General features: G+C 32.2%; 2 protein-coding genes and 1 long non-coding RNA gene across 5 annotated transcripts; 1 reads left to right on the plus strand and 2 right to left on the minus strand.

Annotated features, from left to right (window-relative positions):
• Positions 1-685: 685 nt before the first annotated feature.
• LOC106114530 (putative ribosome-binding factor A, mitochondrial) lies at positions 686-8,402 on the minus strand. Its single transcript, XM_013307778.1, has 6 exons — positions 8,218-8,402; positions 7,946-8,147; positions 7,143-7,311; positions 6,643-6,782; positions 3,438-3,695; positions 686-1,123 (listed from the first exon to the last, which is right to left on the minus strand). Exons 1-6 carry the CDS (start codon positions 8,310-8,312, stop codon positions 941-943), a joined length of 1,047 nt encoding a protein of 348 aa, XP_013163232.1. The 5' UTR covers positions 8,313-8,402; the 3' UTR covers positions 686-940.
• Positions 8,403-8,756: 354 nt separating this feature from the next.
• Positions 8,757-17,349, plus strand: LOC106114446 (retinoblastoma-like protein 1). 3 transcript variants are annotated; one of them, XM_013307673.1, is made up of 19 exons: positions 8,757-9,022; positions 9,225-9,361; positions 9,445-9,648; positions 9,891-10,081; positions 10,350-10,510; positions 11,044-11,179; positions 11,424-11,503; positions 12,029-12,192; positions 12,398-12,620; positions 12,908-13,117; positions 13,672-13,804; positions 13,894-13,983; positions 14,145-14,266; positions 14,954-15,133; positions 15,487-15,613; positions 15,878-15,975; positions 16,214-16,375; positions 16,622-16,783; positions 17,276-17,349. In XM_013307673.1, the coding sequence occupies exons 1-18, from the start codon at positions 8,885-8,887 to the stop codon at positions 16,772-16,774; spliced, it is 2,709 nt and encodes a 902-aa protein (XP_013163127.1). In that variant the 5' UTR covers positions 8,757-8,884; the 3' UTR covers positions 16,775-16,783; positions 17,276-17,349. The 3 variants fall into 3 exon arrangements, with proteins under 3 accessions (XP_013163127.1, XP_013163128.1, XP_013163129.1); XM_013307674.1 differs by having other exon boundaries at positions 16,622-16,779; XM_013307675.1 differs by having other exon boundaries at positions 12,398-12,608.
• On the minus strand, positions 10,520-11,674 carry LOC106114447 (uncharacterized). Its single transcript, XR_001227723.1, has 3 exons — positions 11,547-11,674; positions 11,073-11,106; positions 10,520-10,662 (listed from the first exon to the last, which is right to left on the minus strand). It is a non-coding gene; the product is annotated as an uncharacterized LOC106114447 (long non-coding RNA).
• Positions 17,350-18,253: the final 904 nt, after the last annotated feature.

Here is an 18,253-nt window from a genome sequence, read left to right on the forward strand (position 1 = left end):
TGTTTCCGATATTTAGAATACATACGATTTCATGGCACGCAATTTTAAACGAGTTTTGCGATGCATTTATTTTGCATATGAGTCTGTCCTTCGTTCAGTACAGATAACGATTATTTTATTTGCATTGCTTTGTTTATACGATACCCGTAATAATAAAGCTGGCTATCAACGTGACCTTATTAAATGCAGGCATCTCAATAAAAGTTCGCTCGCCAGAAGATAATATTTCCGTTATTGAGCAAATATTGCTTATTATATTCTTGGCATATGAACTATGAGAAATATTTATGAAAAGATTGAATTATATACGAGAATGAACATATTCTAAATGTGATCCAATATTACTTAATTGTTAAAGAGTTACTGAAAGCCGCGTTTTGTCTTTTGCTTTTTTTAACAGTCGTTAAAATAGCCCAAGTCTTTCCTCTCAACCTATGTCTAATCAATCCTTACATAACTTTAATAACAGAGATCTTCGTTCAACAAAACATAATTGATTAAAATAAAACGTGAGCTTTTGTGCGCTGTATTGATGAGAAAAGCCAGACATATTGATTGGCTTTCGGTTTAGCGCACGTGCGACGACCAATTTGAACTAACAAGGATACCAAATAAAACACATTCGAATTAATACTTATTTTATGTACAATTATGAATATACATAACAAGTTTTATTTATTTTCATATAAAAGGATAAAACATTGACAATTTATTTATGAATATGCGTCTATGGGTAATTCTAATTTGCTTTAAACTCCCTTTAACTGCTTGATATACCCAGCATAAATATTTGACATTTTTATTATCCTCAGTCGGACTATATGAGGCGCTTAGCAATTGAGTCTTGGCTTTCTTTCAATCGACTTCTTGCCATAATGTCTTTGGCTTTTTATTTAACGGGATTTAAAATTTGAATTTTCTAACATATCTATACTAAAGATTACTTTGACGAAGGTTTATTTTCACTACTTTGTAACTGGCGTTCATCGTAATCGAGATCTTCATAGTCTTCAAAATAATCTTCCTCGAAATCTTCATCATATTCATTTCCTACTCTTTCCTCATTTTCTTCGATCCATTCCCGATTATCAAATTTCTGCTTACGTAGCTTACTCTCTAGAATCTAAAATAAATATTATTATTTGACAACAAAAATTAAGAAATTAAAATTATTTTTATCGTGTATAAGAAAATATAGTAAGAATAGGATACTTTCTTAATTTGTATTTTCTCCTAATATATCCAATATACAGTTTTTTTTGTTTATATTTGTATAAAACACAAAAAAATAAAATAAAATTAATTATATGCCTATATCATGTCCTTTATTTCTAAGTGTTCAAGGCACAAATACGATAAAGATTTCTGAACCCCTAAAGGATCTGCTGTACTCACAGTAATTCATTTAATTGCAAACATTCTCTTAGTGTAAATATGTTATACCAAATAAAAACCAAGGGTTCATTTATCGTGCGTTTTTGTGACCAAAATCTCTGCCTAAAACATGTCGTTATCTCTGTCATTATTTTGGACAAAACAGAGATAAAAATATGTTTTACACGAAAATTTTGGTCTTTGAAATCCACGGTTAGATTTAAAGATCATTTAATGCACCATTTGTGAACAGTTCAAGTTACAAAGGTGTACAGAAGCCAACCTACAGTCGATAAAATTACATCATTTACCAAAAAAAAGTAACGTTTTAAATTAAGAACTGGTTTCAAAACGATTTACGCTACTTTCTCTTGTACACGCTAGATGTTAATCGATACGATGCAATAACGATGTTAGTACGTGTTTCATTAAATTTTCAACTTCACTGTCATTTCAAGTACAAATACTAGCCTGTTGTAACCGCTAAAACAATAAATAAAATTCCAAAAAAACAGATAATAAAGTGAAAAAGAAATTCCATAAAACTTTAACTAAAGAAATATTTTCGTATAATACCTCTTTTGTTTTCAATTGCAAACACCGGGCGACGAACTAAATTGGCAAGTTCGTAGAAATGCGTATTAGTCACGAATTCAATAGAGACAAAAGAAAATGCCCTACGTTAAGTTTTTACAGCCAGTAACTTTGACCCTCGACATTAGTCAGAAAGAGAACAAAAATATTTGTTGACTGTATATTTACTTATCTTGACTCTTTGTTATTTTCCATAAGTATCGTTGAAGGAAGAAATGAAATTGTTTATTGATTTTATATCAAACCGTTAGCCTTGCCCGGCTACAATTTCTTCGATATCACTCAACAATATTACTTATTTATACTTGTTTATCAAATATTATTACTTATTGGCCTTATTTTTTATGATAGTAACAATTTAACTGTATTCCAACCAAACAAACACATTATTACGAAATATTTATAATTTTGTAGAGGATTTACCATATATTTGTTAAACACATACTTGCTTTAGCGTGTTAGTGACCGCAATGCTATTATGCTATTGATATTTCGTAGAATTGACTCCCTATAATACGAGTCCATTAGTATGAACGACTAAATACAGACCTACCCCATAGATGGGCCCGATAGAGGGGGTATTCCCACCATAATTATTATAGTCTAGGGCTTGTTCACGTTATGCATGACTCACCTAACAAAATTAATTACAAAGATAATATGCAACTCTAGAAAAATACAATTAAAGTTTTATTTACGTATTTTTTAGTAATTAAAAAACGTAAAAAACGTATTTGATTGGATTCAGAAACTATTATACATTTTACTATAATATGCACGCAATATTGTCTACAGTAAAGGAAAACATCGTGATGCAACCTGTGAAGTACACACACATCTGTGAAGTAATTCAAAGATATGTGTGAAGTCAACCAACCCGCACTTGGCCAGCGTGGTTGACTATGGCCTAATCACCCTTAACTTAGGGTAGGCTCCGATCCCCTCGGTGGGGACGTATAGTGAGCTGATGATGATGATGATTATCTAGGATCCTTTTCTTTTGTTTGATTATTTCAAGCCATATATACTAAGCTAGCGCGTACCATCTTTCGACCACATCATCACTTAACAACAGGTGTGAACGTCAAGCGTTTGTTTATTCAATACAAAAAAATCCTTTTTGCTCCGCTGTTAATCCCTATATCTTAATGTTAAATAACCTATAATGTTTCATAATAATTACGCTTCCCAATATGCAAAGAATTTTTAAAAACTGTAGCATAGTTAATGATATTAGCACATACAAACTATTTAGCTGATTTATGCCATAAGCATAAAAATAATCGATAGTATTTTAACATTTCTATACCCTGATTAATGTGTAACTAGCTTAACGTGGGTTTCTAAAGCCAAAATCTCTATAAATCTCATCGTCATCCCTGTCATTATTGTTGACAAAACAGAGATAACAATAAGTTCGGGGCTTTTGGCCTCAGAAACCCACGGTTAGTAATTTGTATATACTATACCTGTCTTTTAAGTAAGAAATCAGCTATTTCCTGCCTCTGTTTTCCTGTGTCGACCTCAGTTCCTTTGTTTTCCGGAGCTCTATATGTTATCACAGGTGAGTCTTCTTTAAGACTGCTCCATGCATCCTTGCTCCTTCTTCTAGCAGCTAGTAATCTGTTCATGATTAACGCGTGATCTAATCCATAAACGTTGTGAGTCATTTCAGGTAAAGGATCTTCTGTTATAGGTAGATCAGCTTCCAGTTGTGCTATTTTCGCCTGTAATATTTTCAAATTTTTGTATTCTATTTAGTTACAAGTTAATGCAAAAGTAACTCTGTCTGTCTCTTTTCACGCCAACACTGACTTGAACTGGTTGTAAAATAACAATAGGGAATAGGGGATGAAAGCTTGTATGGGTGTATGTAAGCTTCACGTGTTAGTTTTGTAAGTTTTACTAAAATAATTAAAAATACCCGAAGACAAAATTAACCCGGGCGGTGTCGCGGGCATAGCTAGTAAGAAATAAGACTATTAATAAATATTGATGAAATCTGTACAAATTATAGCTATGAGTATATATTCCAAGAGCCAATTATTTTCAGAGATAATCGGCTTACATTTTATGAAAAGGGCTTTTCAGAGAAACATAGACAAAAAGGTCGAGTCTGACTTGATTGTATATTTTATTAAAAATCTTTCTTGTTAAAGAGGATTAAGTTATTTAATTCTATTTAATACCAAATTTTTATAAAAAACAAAACTTCGCTTACTTAGGCTTAGATATTATTAAGGAGTTCTGATGATTCTAAATGTACTGTTAAAATCTTATTTTAAAATGGGATTTATTGCCTCAAAATATCGACATGTTCATTATTTGGATATTTGAACTACTTATATTATTAATTTAATTCAAAATACAATTCTATATTTATACGATAAAGTAAAGAACAATACATACTTAACCGGAGAGCATCAAAAAGTAGGAAATGAACACTTAAATGCACGCAGAGTCAATAGCGTATAGAAGAATCCTGGCGAGTCTAGCCGTCGAAAAAAAAGAGGGGGGAAGTCTTTAATAACTGCACAGACATGTACCCCTATATAATTTATACGCTGTTCATTGACCTTTGCTAGATATCACGTAATTTCATTTACGAAATGACCGTCTAATGACGTACTTCGACATGATTACAGAGAACCTAAATTAAAAAAGAAAAACGAATACAGCCCAACGGGTGGGCGATGGATATAACTGTTCAGTCTTATTATCTCCACTATCACGTCTTTTTATGTAGTGATAGATAATAATCTTTAACGACTTTTATCGCTACCAATTTATAAACGTAACAGGGAATGAGAGACGCAATAGAACAATAAATCCAAAATACATGTTGCTTGTTGCAATACTTTTTCTAGCAAAAATCTTCCGTCCGATCTTACTTCTTAATAAAATTATAAACGCGAATGTTTAGTTGGATGGATGGATGTTTAATTGAAGGTATCTCCAGAACAGGAACAGGAACATAGGCTACTAATTAAGATTTTTTTGTAATTCCGCGCGGACTTAGTCGCGGGCGACTGCTAGTGTTTATATGTCATGAGTTAGTCCTTCATAGTAGTAGTAGGTAGTTAGACCTTCATATTAGCGATTATTAATCTCTAATTAAAGCGATAAACGTATTATAAATTAGGACGCAGTAGCAAAGACTTACGGGTGGTTTCTGAGACCAAAGTCTCCGTATCAAACATATGGACAAAAAAGAGAAAACAATATGTTTCAAATGGAGTTTTAGGTCTGAGAAATCCACGGTTAAACAGTTATGCACTACGCAACTGATATGTTCAAGTTCTCATCGTAATGCGCATATCTGTCTTCGGTGGCTCGGAAGTGACTCAAGTCTGGGGGTGGGACATCGTTAGCATGTCTGCGTCGTAGATACAAGTCCGCAGACGTTTAAACGCTAAGCTTTATGTGGAACGTTAATGCCAGTCTTAATGTATGCGCAATTATCATATACGCGTATAATCTACGTCCATAAGGACAAAAGGGACATATGTAAGTCTTAGTACGTCTTATTCAGTACTTAGCTGTAAGTAACATCTTTTACATCAGTTTTTGTCTCTATTTGTGTATGGTTTTAACAGAACTTGTTCAAGTTGAAGTATTTTTGTAGTAATTTAGTGATTTTTTCACTTTCAAATTCCCTTTAATTACTTTTTACATGAAGATATAGATCTTTGTATTCTCAGCTATTGAATGAAATAGTTGCCGTTACACGGCTTATTTAGAGACTGTGAAACGCGAACCGCGACTTTATTTGCCAAAAAAATTTCAAGTAGCTTATTCAAGACCTACTTGGGCATTGTCAAACAAGACCTAAGTAATAAATAATATAAAGTTAAATATAATACAAAGATGCTTATTCAGAACAAGTTACTATAATAAGTGCAAATACACAGATTTATACCATTCTTTATTTAATATAAAATCTCCAATCTCTCAGTATAATACAGAAAGTTCAACAATGTGGAGGCACTTCGTGGCTTATGTGCGCGGCAAATGGATGTTCGTTGTATGTACGGCGCAATGGCGGCTATAGGAACACCCTGTACTTATATTGCGGAGCGATCGATCGTGCGCCGACCGGCGTAGACAGTATCTATAGTACTTATACTTGTATAGCCAACTCCCTGTCGTCATTTACACAAATTATTCGCAAATTGACTTTATAAGATTTATGTTGGCAATTTAAAATAGCTTTGTTGTCTTTTGCCCTTCTAAAATATATGCTTTAATGCATTTTGTTCTTCTATTGTATGTTTAGTAATCACCATGTGCTCGGAGTTCGAGAATAATTTAGCGAATTACTTTTTTGTGGAATAATCTACTAAAATTTCTTACTTTTTATTAATATTATAAATGCGAATGTTTGAATGTATGTATGGATGGGGGGATAAATAAGTTCCGCGTGGACAGAGTCACGGGAGACACATAGTATTAAGTACAAATGCAAAGCTTGTTTGTTACGACGAAATTCTGACCAAAACGCATCCAAATGAAATTTTCTACAGAAATAGATTGTGGTCTGGAATGAAGTATGGAAATAAAAAAAAACTTAAAATACGTAACGTAAGTTTTTTTTTTTAATTTCATGCAAATTGCATTGCATCGCGCTTACAACTGATTTTACTTTAAACATTAATAATTACAAAGACTATTTACCTTCATTTCAGGTGAAAGTTTTGTGTTCAAAGTGAACTCTGTTTTTAACATATGACCCATGTCCGTTGGTGTGTAGTCTTCACCGAAATCTGCTACGGTTAATCTACGATCGAGATCAGCTATTTGCGCTTCTTGTTTATCTACCAAAAAGAAAATGAAAAAATTTAAACCATTTAATATGTATTTAAACGTAACTTATTTGTAAATGAAAAGAGATTAAACGAGCAGCGGTTCACCTATTGATTCGCCGATGAACATACGCAACAGGAGAAAAAACGCACTTACGTTGCGAGATTTTTTTTACCTTATTAATAACTGTTAAATTTTATTTTTTCTTCTTTCTTTTTCAATATTGAACATAAGTGATAAAGTAGCCATTAAAACATTTTAATAATTAATTTGTTACTTTGAGAGTTCATATATACACTTCTCATTCACATTTTCTCGTATAGTTAAAAAAACATAAATATCCCTGCAAAAGAGACCTTAGTGTTACTTACCTTTAACAAATACAATATAAGGTACTTCCCCCATTACTCTCAGAGTAGATAATTCATGGCGCAATGCCCCAGCAATAGTGTTAAGCAAACTTTCTGTTTCTTCATCTGTGGAATCGCCTTTACAAATCCAAAATACATTTACTGTTAAGAAATCAGGAGTGACTCTAACCTAAAACAATAATTTCAATTTAATAATTCCTACAATAATTTAATACTTGAAGTTGATGTTTTGTTTCAATAAGTTCTATAATTAGGAATGACTTAAATTACATATGATTGTCTGGGACAATTTTCGGACAAATCAGAGGTCCAGCTTCTAGGTCTTTAACAGTTTAACTAGTAAGAATGGTGCCATACTAATGGCAGCACAGAAAAATGTTGCAGAAAGTGTAAATTACATTTTATTCAAATTTATATATTTAAACCAGATCTCTGTGGGAAACCAAAGGTGATAAACTTAAATGTTGATAATTTTAAGTGAATTTTTTACAATAAAACTGCTATTGTGTTTATCCCCATTTCAATATATTTAATAAAACTGTAATTAGTAATTTTATGTAAATGGAAATTATTATAAGTAAAAAGAAGTATTGTGGGTCTATATCAACACCTTATCAGCTCATATTCTTACATACTCTTGAAGTTGGAACATAGTTTTGACATCCAACTGTGTGGCATACATACTGTTTATATGTTTCAAAGAAGATAATTGTCAATGATAACCAATTACTTCATACAGTGACAAATAGAATTATTTTTGGCACACATTATACGGATCCAACTGGGAGTAATTAGTACATTACCTTCGAAATTTCGATGCCTTTGCCAACTATATTGATAGCAACTGTTCCGGTGGACATAATATCAGTTATGTATTTCATAAATACTTTATTTAAAACTGCTACTCTTCGTATTCCTCGTTTACCTGGTTCGTTCTGTATTTTTGTCAAACTTTTGATACTAGGCATTGGAATTGAATTTATTGTTTCCGATGGATACCACTGTCTAAAAAAGAAAATATGTGAATACAAGGTACATGCTAAAATAAAATAAAATACATTATTAAATTGTTTACTTTTTCATTTTAGGGTTAATCATTTTCGTAAGTTTAATCCCTTGTTTTTTCACGCTGTGTAACGTTGCAGAAACGTGATAAAAACGTCGTAACATTTTAAGACTTCCCTAAACTGTAAAAATTTAATTTAATTTTAATGGACAACAAACATAACCTAAAATAGTCTTGGATAAAAATAACAACAAAAGGCTGTCACTGTCATCTGTCAAGAAAGGTCAATATATTTTATTTATATGACCTGGTAACACATCTTATTTGGAAAATGTTCATTACTATGGATCAAGAAAGGTCAAGTAAAGGAGTCAAAAAATGGACGTCAATCTTTTAAATAATTTTTTTATTGTTAACTTGGAATAATTTCTATTTAAATTTCATAGGATTAACGTAAAATAATTTAATTTCAACACAAAATGCAAACTAAGACAGCATACAATGATATTTAGTTTTTAATTAAATTTTAAATCAAAATCATAGACTTTGTTAATATTCATGTGACAACATTTTTGACATTGACAAGAGATTGCGCGCGTATGCGAAAGGGAGGAGGGAGTTCTGCATTCTTCCCGCCAATGATCTGTCAAAATAGCACGTATTTGGGATAAGTTAATACTGGGGTTTATGTTTTGTTTTATTTGTGTTTAATTACAATTTTATCTATTATACAATCATGTCGAAACCCGAGGAAAGTGAGGAAAATTGGATATCTGCGTTAGACAATCTGTGTTCTCAGTTAAATGTTGACCCTGCTGCAGCAGAGAAGTCGAAAAAATCATTTTTAGAAATCAAACGTAATTATACTTTAGATGTAAGTATTTTAAAATTGTAAGATAAATATCATTAACTCATATGACACAATCAGTTCTGTAGGGATAAGTTAAAAAAATGAATGATCTGCAGATGACACGGACACGCACGTAATTCTATTGTTTTTGTTGATATTTCCAGTTAATTCTCTTATATTTTGTTTTTATTGCACAATAGAATTTATTTATATGTGTCTATTGCAGGGGGACATACAACATTGGATGGCGTGTGCATTGTATGTAGCCTGCAGGACTTCAATCACGCCAACTGTGCAATCTGGCAAGGTCGTCGAAGGCAACTGTGTTAGCCTGACTCGCCTTCTTAGGCTCTGTAATATAAGGTGCATTAAAACTCTACATACTTTACATACTTTGTAAAATTATAGTTAGAACAAAAATAATCATAAAAATATTGGTGTTGCAGTCTTATACAATTTTTTAATAAAATCAAAAACTGGATGGAAATGGCATTAATGTCTACGGATTTTAAAGATAGAATAACAAGATTGGAACATAAATTTGCAGTTTCAACAGTACTTTTTCGCAAATTTCTTCCTATTTTTCAAGAATTATTTTCTGGTTTAACAAGTGAACCAACAAAATGTAACACAAAGAGCAAAAAACAAAAGTAAGTATTGATACATAAGTATATGATATTTTTTAATTATTAACTATTAACTCTAATAACATACATAATATGAAGCTCTTATATACAGTCATTGTCCAGGCCCGATGGACCACATCCATAACCAAGAAACTCAGTTAAAATACTCTGTAAGAGAGAGAAACAGTCTCTTACATTTTCAAGTTTAAACCCTAATGTTATTTAGTAAATACCATGTTATATAGCTTAATAATTATCTCTTGCAGATTACAACCTTGTACAACAAATGCTCTATTTGAATTCTCTTGGTGTCTGTATGTTTGTGTTAAAGGAGAATTTCATAATTCAGCAGATGACTTAGTGGATATGTATCATGTATTATTATCATGTTTAGATTTTGTTTTTGGCAATGCCTTCATGTCTAGACGCATTGATTTAATAAATCCTGCTTTTAAAGGTAAGCAAAAATGCATGTATAAAAATTTGTAATATGTCTTTCCGTACGTGTCTAAGATGTAAATATCATTCAATTTTATTATTTAAGTAAATAAATATTATCTAAATAACAAATAACTTTGATGGTATCAATATTACTAAATCTGACAACAAGATTGGAACATAAATTTGCAGTTTTAACAGTACTTTATCTGAAAAAAAAAGTGTTTTTTTTTTCTTAATTTACTTTTTAAATCCTTTATCCAAATACCAGTGTTTTTTTTTTTTAGGTTTACCACCTGATTGGATGAAAGATGACTTTGAACTACCAAAAAAACCTCCATGCATTATATCGGTACTGTGTGAGATTAAAGAGGGATTAGCTGTAGAAGCGGCTACAATGAAAGAATACAGCTGGAGACCTGTGATTAAATCATTTTTTGACAAAGGAGTAAGTTACATAGTAAACAATGTTAACAATTCAAAAAGCGAGCATACAATTTCCTTAAAGGTTGGCAACGCATCTGCACTTCCTCTGGTGTTGAAATTATCCATTGGGTGTTGTTGATCACCTTGGTGTTCCCGCCACTTGTTTGCCCCCTTCTGTTAACAAAGTAGATTATGTTTCATGAATAATGAGGGTTTATGCAACCTGTTTCATAATTGGTCAACTTTATTTTCCACAACAAAACACTCATACAAACAATTATTGATACCTATTGGTAATTGTTTTTTTTGTTAGAGTTTTTCGCTAAAAACCTACCATAATAAATATTACCTTTGTATATAAAAAAAACAATTCTTAACATGTTTAACCTAATTAAACAATCCTTGCTTTATTTTATCCATATTGTTTTTATTGCTTACCTATATCTATTATTAACTCAATGTAAAATTACTCATTTTAAGTCTTTAGTTACAACTAATTTCATACATTCCATACAAGCATCAAGCTAAATAACTTAACAATAGTAACATTTTTAGATTCTGAAAGGCAATTCCGATCAACTTACTGGATTACTGGACATTGGAAACTTTGATGCAAATCTGAAATCATTGAACAATCTGTATGAGACATATGTTTTAAGTGTTGGTGAATTTGATGAGAGGATATTTTTAGGTATGTTACTAGCAAAGAGGTTTTATACATTCAAAAAGGTTTTATATTAATGTCATTGTAAAAATTAAAACTTATTCATATGTAACATGACATTAAATAGTTGTCAATTAAAAATGTCATCATTAATTTCTGTAAAACCTTTATTATTTTATTATCTCACTAATAATGGTATAACTAAATATTATAGATTAAAAAATTTCTTTAAATTAACATAAAATAAATAAATATTCATGTTTCATTACAGGTGAACATGCCAATGAACAAATTGGCACAAAGAAAGTCTCGGGTGAAGAGATCTCGCAAGTTATTGCTAGTTTTGGACCGGTAAGTATTTTTTTTTTTGTTAATAGTATAGTTAGTAAATTACCAGTATTGTTGAAGACCTGTTTGATATGAGAGAGAAGTATGGCCGCTGATATAATCATCAAATTTCACTTCTTTAAAATTTCTGCTTAACACATTTGATATTTATTTGTACTAAATAACTTTTGGCATCAATACACAATTATGAGTTTTATTAAACTACAACAAATGTTTTCACACACCTATTTGAATCTTTTTTTCAACTTGTTAATAATTATAACATTTTTGAACAAAATATTTGTTAACAGAAGTCATGAAAAAAACATTACATCTGTTACAGTAGTTGTGTCAAAAGTGACATTTATTTATTATCTACCCACTATCAAAAATCTTAACATCTTTCAAAAACACTAGGCAAATTAAAAAAAAAAACAGACAAAAAACAATGTGTTAATCATTATTTTTAAATTGGCATTGCATCTTTTTTGTTCAAACAATATATGTTAACATTTAGATTAAGTTTCCATTGTTTTTTTTCTTTGACAGAGTGGTCGTGCATGTCCAGACACTCCTTTGACGGGACGATGTTACCTGGCGGGGCGTGAGGAGCTGACGCCCGTGTCGGAGGCCACCAACAGCCTGGCGCGGCTGGCGGCCTATCTTAGGAATACTAAGCCATTCCCATCTGCCTCGCTTATGAGACTTTTTGCGTGAGTAATATTGTTTTAGACTTAAGGGCATGTCAATGCCCCTGTCGAGGAGAGTTAAGCGAAGTTATTAGCTTTACTAGTGTATGATCGACTTAACATTTTCTCGCCTTACAAAATGTAATTTTAAGTAGAATGTTTTCTTACAATTATATTTTATGGTAGTAAAAGTGCCAATAACTATAAATAAGAAAATACTTGGTTTCAGTGAATGCGGTGTGACTGAAGATGTGATAAATGCAAAAGTGATAAAGCCCTGCAACGGTTGGGCGGAGCAGTTCTCAAAAAGCTTGCGTGAGAGTAAATGCAGCAATGAAGCTATTACGTTTCGTAATAACATGGTCTTGTGTCTTTATTTCAAAGTATTTGAACACATCATCAGAGAAGAGCATAGGAAGAAACCTCAAGTATCCTTACAGGTATTTATTCAGGTTAATATTATGTTTATTATATTTTTTGCATATTTAAATTCGAAAGAAGTATTAATTACACTACACTAATGTTATAAAGAGGAATGATTTGATTATTTGCATTAAGTAAGCTCTGAAAATATTTAACCAATTTGGAAAAAATCTCACTGTTGGGTAGCTACACAGTCTCCAGATGACAAAGTCTATATAACTAGATTTTTTTTTAATTCCGCTCGAACGTAGTTCTGATCAACTGCTAGTGAATGAAAAAAAATAAAAAATATATGATCAAGTCTATGGTATTCCAGATGCTTCTATCACAAGAAACATATCAACTGACTGTGTTCGCGTGTTGCACTGAAGTAGTTCTGCACGCGTATGGAGTGAACTCGCTGCGGTTCCCTCGCGTGCTGCAGATATATGGCCTCAGCGCGTTCCACTTCTACAAGATCATTGAGCTGGTGGTCCAGGCGCTGGTAGATAAACTCAGTAGAGATGTTATTAAACATCTTAATGCTGTAAGTATCATTCTCAGGCTTTTGTTATCGGGGACATCAATACCCTTACTCTTAGGAGGAAGTAACCTATTGTGATGTTCATCGGTGGCTTAAGTCATGCAATACCAGAGAGTTACAGAATCTCCGAAGAATGCACTGAAACCCTCTTCTCTTCTTAACCTATATTGTAGTGGGGTAAACAATGTATTACCTATGATTGTTAATCAATACAAATCATGCAGCGAAGATCATAAAAAAATGCTATATTACTTCTATGCTTCTGTGAATTCTCACAATATTGGCTAGATTTGTGTATTAGAAAAGTGTTAGAAAACTACAACAGGTCATTGAATTCCCAAGTAGTTGTTTTGTTTTACTATCACCATCATCATCAGCAGCTCACTATTAGTCCCCACCGAGGGGCTCGGAGCCTACCCAAAATTAAGGATGATTAAGGCCAAGTGCGGGTTGGTTGATTATGGTTGTTTTACTATACTTGTCTAATTTCTCATGTGTTCTTAGTACAGAGACAATACAAAATTACAAACGATATGTTATCTATGTATATTTGTTAGGTTGAAGAGGAAGTATTAGAATCTTTGGTCTGGACATCAGATAGTCCACTCTGGGACCAGCTCAGCAAGACACCAGTGCCTGCCTCTACTGAAGTATATGTCCAAGAATCGCCTCTATTCAGACGGAATATTGGTAAGAAAATTAAAAATAAATGGCATTTGGAGTTAAATATCTTCTGTAAATTCATGAATGTAACATTTTTTTATTTGTTTTTTTTTCAGGTGTGATAGATCGTTACCTAGCTCCTATAGCAGATCAAGCCAAAAAGCAGCTGTTTAAGGACAATATTAAACCTGGCCAGTCACTTCTAGGTAATTTTGTTACTCATAAAATTGATATGATCAATGTGAAGATGCTTGATTTATAAACAAAATTCATAATAAAAATACAAAACAGTATTTTTAGCTGTATTGAAATTTAATTAGTTAAGTTATTTAAACCTAGAGTAAAATAAATAATTTCCTATTTCCAGTCCAAACAAACACGACGGTGAAACCAGATACAGTATGCCCTAGTCCAACGTCAAATGGTGAAACAACGCCTAATTCAACACCCAAGAAAGCTCACAACTCTTTGATATTATTCTTCAGAAAGGTAAAATAGTTATTAGTTTATATTTTGATACTAATCTATATTTTTATAGTACTAGGTAGGTAAGCTTTAATAGCAGGAGGAAATTTATAAATTATCTTATATATTTAAATGAGCAATTCTTGTATATATATAATTGGAATCTCGGAATCGGCTCTAACGATTTTCATAAAATTTAGTATATAGGAGGTTTCGGGGGCGATAAATCGATCTAGCTAGGAATCATTTTTAGAAAATGTCATTTTATTCGTGTTTTATCGATAATCAACTTAAACATAAACTTACTTTTTCTATCGGTAAGATCGAAAAATATTATTCATATTTCATCATTTTATTAGTAGTTCGTACTTAAATATAATTTCCAAAAAACACAATTAAAAAAAATACAGATTTTAAATATTAATTATAAACGGTCAAAGATTTTTATTTTCTTATTATATATTGCTTGGTATTTGTTGTCAGCAGTATAATTAATGCAATGTTTGTATATATGGATGTTTATGAGAAAGTATTTCTAGAACGACTGCATGGATCTCGCTGAAATTTGGCATAGATAGAACAACTATAGAACATAGTTAAGAAAAATACACACATAGAGTACTAAATATGTTTTTGTTTAATACCGAGCAGACAGAGTCGCCGGAGATACCTAATAGACCAAAGATTTTTAAAGTACACATTTTATTTCAGTTCTACAGTTTAGCGGTGGTGCGTATGATAGACCTGTGTACTCGATTGAGACTCACCGATGAGGAACTGAAGCGCAAGATCTGGACCTGCCTGGAGTACTCGGTGATGCACCAGACGCAGCTGATGCGGGACCGACATCTAGATCAGATACTCATGTGTGCTGTATATGTTATTTGTAAGGTATGACATAACAATATACTTTACGACTGTGACCTAGAGGGGTAGGCAAACTTCCCTTTGGAATGTTCCTGACACACGACTCATCCATTGTTATATCTGCTAAGATGTTACATATTTTACCAACCTGGATGAGTTTTTGAGAAAGAAACGTTTTGGTGAAGAGGTAGCTTAGAAGGGGATGGACGTAACATACTTTTATATAATTTCTTACTTTTGTAACGTTTCCTTGTTTAAATTCCGCGAAGACGGAGTCGCGGGTAAAAACTAGTAAATACCCAAGGGAGACCTAACCAACACTAATATTTGCTTTCGCATCATAATTTCTTATTAAATGTTCATGTTTCTTATTTCAGGTATCAAATAATCCTAATAATCAAGTGGAGAGAACATTTGCAGACATCATGAAGTGTTACAGACAGAGACCGTTGGCTGATAATCATGTATATAGATCGGTTTTAATTAAACAGAGTACAGGAGAAAGTAAGTATATAACTTGTATTCATAAATAAGTGCTTGAGCATCAAAAATACAGATGCAGACGAAATATATACTTTTATGTCAATGCACAGTAAAAAACTTAGTAGTCTATGTATTTTTCAGACTATGTTCTACATGCCAAATTAAATTATGAATATTTAGCTATTCTTTGGACACATAACAACAAACATCCATCAATTCATCTTTCGCAATCAGTGTGACTTTTTTTCTTCCGTTTAAAATAATTATAACATATTATTGTTTCAGATTCACCGGAAAGAGGAGATTTAATAAATTTTTACAATAAAGTGTATGTGCAGTGCATGCAGAGCTTTGCCCTGAGATTTACTGGCAAACATAAAGATGTAAGATTTTTTTTAAAGAATGTTTCTACTTATAGAACATACTAGTTATTAACTTATTTAAAGCAATTTACCGCAACAACATAAAGAGTGAGTTGGTGGTACAGCTCTACGAGACATAATCTTTCCATAAAGTCTTTTGTAATAAACGTTTTGTACCAAATGGTCCTTTGAGCCGGATATATTAATATTATGACTTTAAATTATTGTAGAGTTTTATAAAAGATGATGTGTTTTGTAGGAGTGCGGGCTGTCACCGCTGCCGGCTGGTCGCGGGGACGCGGCGTGCTCTCCGGCGGGACAGCGCGTGTCGGAGCGTCACCAGTTGTACGTGAAGCCGCTCACAACACCGCCGCATACAGACCACCATCTTACATATCGCTTCAGTCGTAGCCCAGCTAAGGTATTGTATTTTGTAGCAAGAGGTCCATCTTCAGAAGATAACCTCTCTTTGACAAAAGTCAGGTCATGTGATTATGGATAGTTATTGACTTATGACGTCACAATATGTAGAATCTGTGCAACATTTGCAAGATATTTATTTTTCTGTTAAAAAATACTTAAATTCTATTAAATTGGTTTTACTACTTATTATTTTTGAAATCTTGCTTTAAATTTTATAAATATGGATGTTTTTACTTGTATCCAGGACCTGCACGCGATAAACACGTTGGTATCGTGTGAGGTGGGGGGTGTGAAGCGGTGTGCGGAGGGCGGGGACGTGATCAAGCGACCGCGCTGCGCCGCGCCCGGTGTCGCGCGCAAGCTGCAGGGCCTCGTCAGCGACCGTCAGGCTGTCTAGTACCAGTCAGTACATACATACACATACATACTATCAAACATCATACACCCAACCATGTCTGATTGTTAGTTAAATTTGATACAATTGCAGTGTGTACGTTAAATTACGTTTCACCGTAATGGGTATTTTAGGAATAAAATCCGGCACTGTCGGTATATCGACGCAATACTAGCCTTATTAAAATATCAACGTTTATGTCCCCTCACTAATCAATTTGACACTTGAGTTAGTAACGATAGCGCACCATTCGCTCTTAAGGTTTCTAACTAATAATATCTAATAGTAGGCAATAAAAGTTGCCCAATGTACATCTCTATTGTATGATGCAAAAATGTTTTTTCTAAACTCATACTTTTTTGTTACTTAAGAAAATGCTATTTTAGTGAATGTAACCTACCTACAATTTACAATTTTAAATGAATAAGGGATATTTTAATGAAATAGAAGTAACAAATATTTTCAACAAATTGCAACTTTACAAAATAATATTTTACCTTACAGATAAAATCATCACAAGTGCCAGACGGACGGAACACAATGGATTTAATATTGTAGTCATATTTATTTTATATTACCAAAAAAAAAAATATCGCTTGTGCTCTCTAGATGATTTTAGTTTGCGTACGTTTCTAAAACTTTTGACGATTAATGAGTTTGTAAAATTAAATCAATTATCTAAATTGAGTCACAACGTGTGCGGTCCCGGGTACAGTCTATGTTAAGAGATGGTTATGTCACTAATCATTTACGAATTTTGCCAATTTATTATCTGACTAGTAATATTTTAAACATTAAATTAAGAATTAGATGAATTATTGACAATATGACGTATAAAAAAAAATCGATAATATTAACTAAACAATTAATATCTGTGATGCCATAAATCAAATTAAAAAAAATCATGTTTTTAAATTAATATTGGACATTAAATCATAGAAATCTCTTAACATAGGTCATATTGAATGGAGAATGAATTGGGACAGCAATAGTAATGAAGTAATATTGATCTCATATCTTATTTATGGTGGGTTATATTGATATGCCATATAAAATAACTTGCTCATCACTTAAGTATGATATATTTTTGAATATGTGCTAATATGATTTACGAATCTTACGAAAAAAAGGCACATCTCTTATGGGATATAACTTTATTCAATGAACGAAAACAGTTACATCTCTTAAAAGATGTAACTTATCGTCGGATTGGTCTATTTTTGAATGGAAATCATTGTGGTCACAAAATCCAAACGAAAAGGCCTGAATATTTTATGTTTGTAGCTTGCTCCTGTATTAGTGAACGGAAGAAATATTTTAAAGTAAGTTTAAATAAGTAATCATTTATTATGTATTTCTTATATATTAACGAAAAGCTTTTATATGTTATGGTTCAAGCGAATATTAAGTCCAATTTACCGTGGGTTTCTGACACCAAAATCTCTGTATAAAATATATCGTCATCCCTGTCTTTTGTCTCAA

This window comes from Papilio xuthus, unplaced genomic scaffold (genome assembly GCF_000836235.2).
Source record: "Papilio xuthus unplaced genomic scaffold, Pxut_1.1 DF828142.1, whole genome shotgun sequence".
Lineage (NCBI taxonomy): Eukaryota > Metazoa > Arthropoda > Insecta > Lepidoptera > Papilionidae > Papilio > Papilio xuthus.

What these genes read in the sequence shown, in the direction of transcription:
- LOC106114530 (XM_013307778.1), bottom strand. Translation starts at nt 8,312, where the DNA reads ATGTTACGACGTTTTTATCACGTTTCTGCAACGTTACACAGCGTGAAA. An exon ending in ATTAACCCTAAAATGAAAAA is followed by an intron (nt 8,148 to 8,217) that starts GTAAACAATTTA and finishes TTTCTTTTTTAG; the next exon opens with ACAGTGGTATCCATCGGAAA. An exon ending in ATTTCTTACTTAAAAGACAG is followed by an intron (nt 1,124 to 3,437) that starts GTATAGTATATA and finishes TATTTATTTTAG; the next exon opens with ATTCTAGAGAGTAAGCTACG.
- LOC106114446 (XM_013307673.1), top strand. Translation starts at nt 8,885, where the DNA reads ATGTCGAAACCCGAGGAAAGTGAGGAAAATTGGATATCTGCGTTAGAC. An exon ending in ACCTGGCCAGTCACTTCTAG is followed by an intron (nt 13,984 to 14,144) that starts GTAATTTTGTTA and finishes TCCTATTTCCAG; the next exon opens with TCCAAACAAACACGACGGTG. An exon ending in TGATATTATTCTTCAGAAAG is followed by an intron (nt 14,267 to 14,953) that starts GTAAAATAGTTA and finishes ATTTTATTTCAG; the next exon opens with TTCTACAGTTTAGCGGTGGT.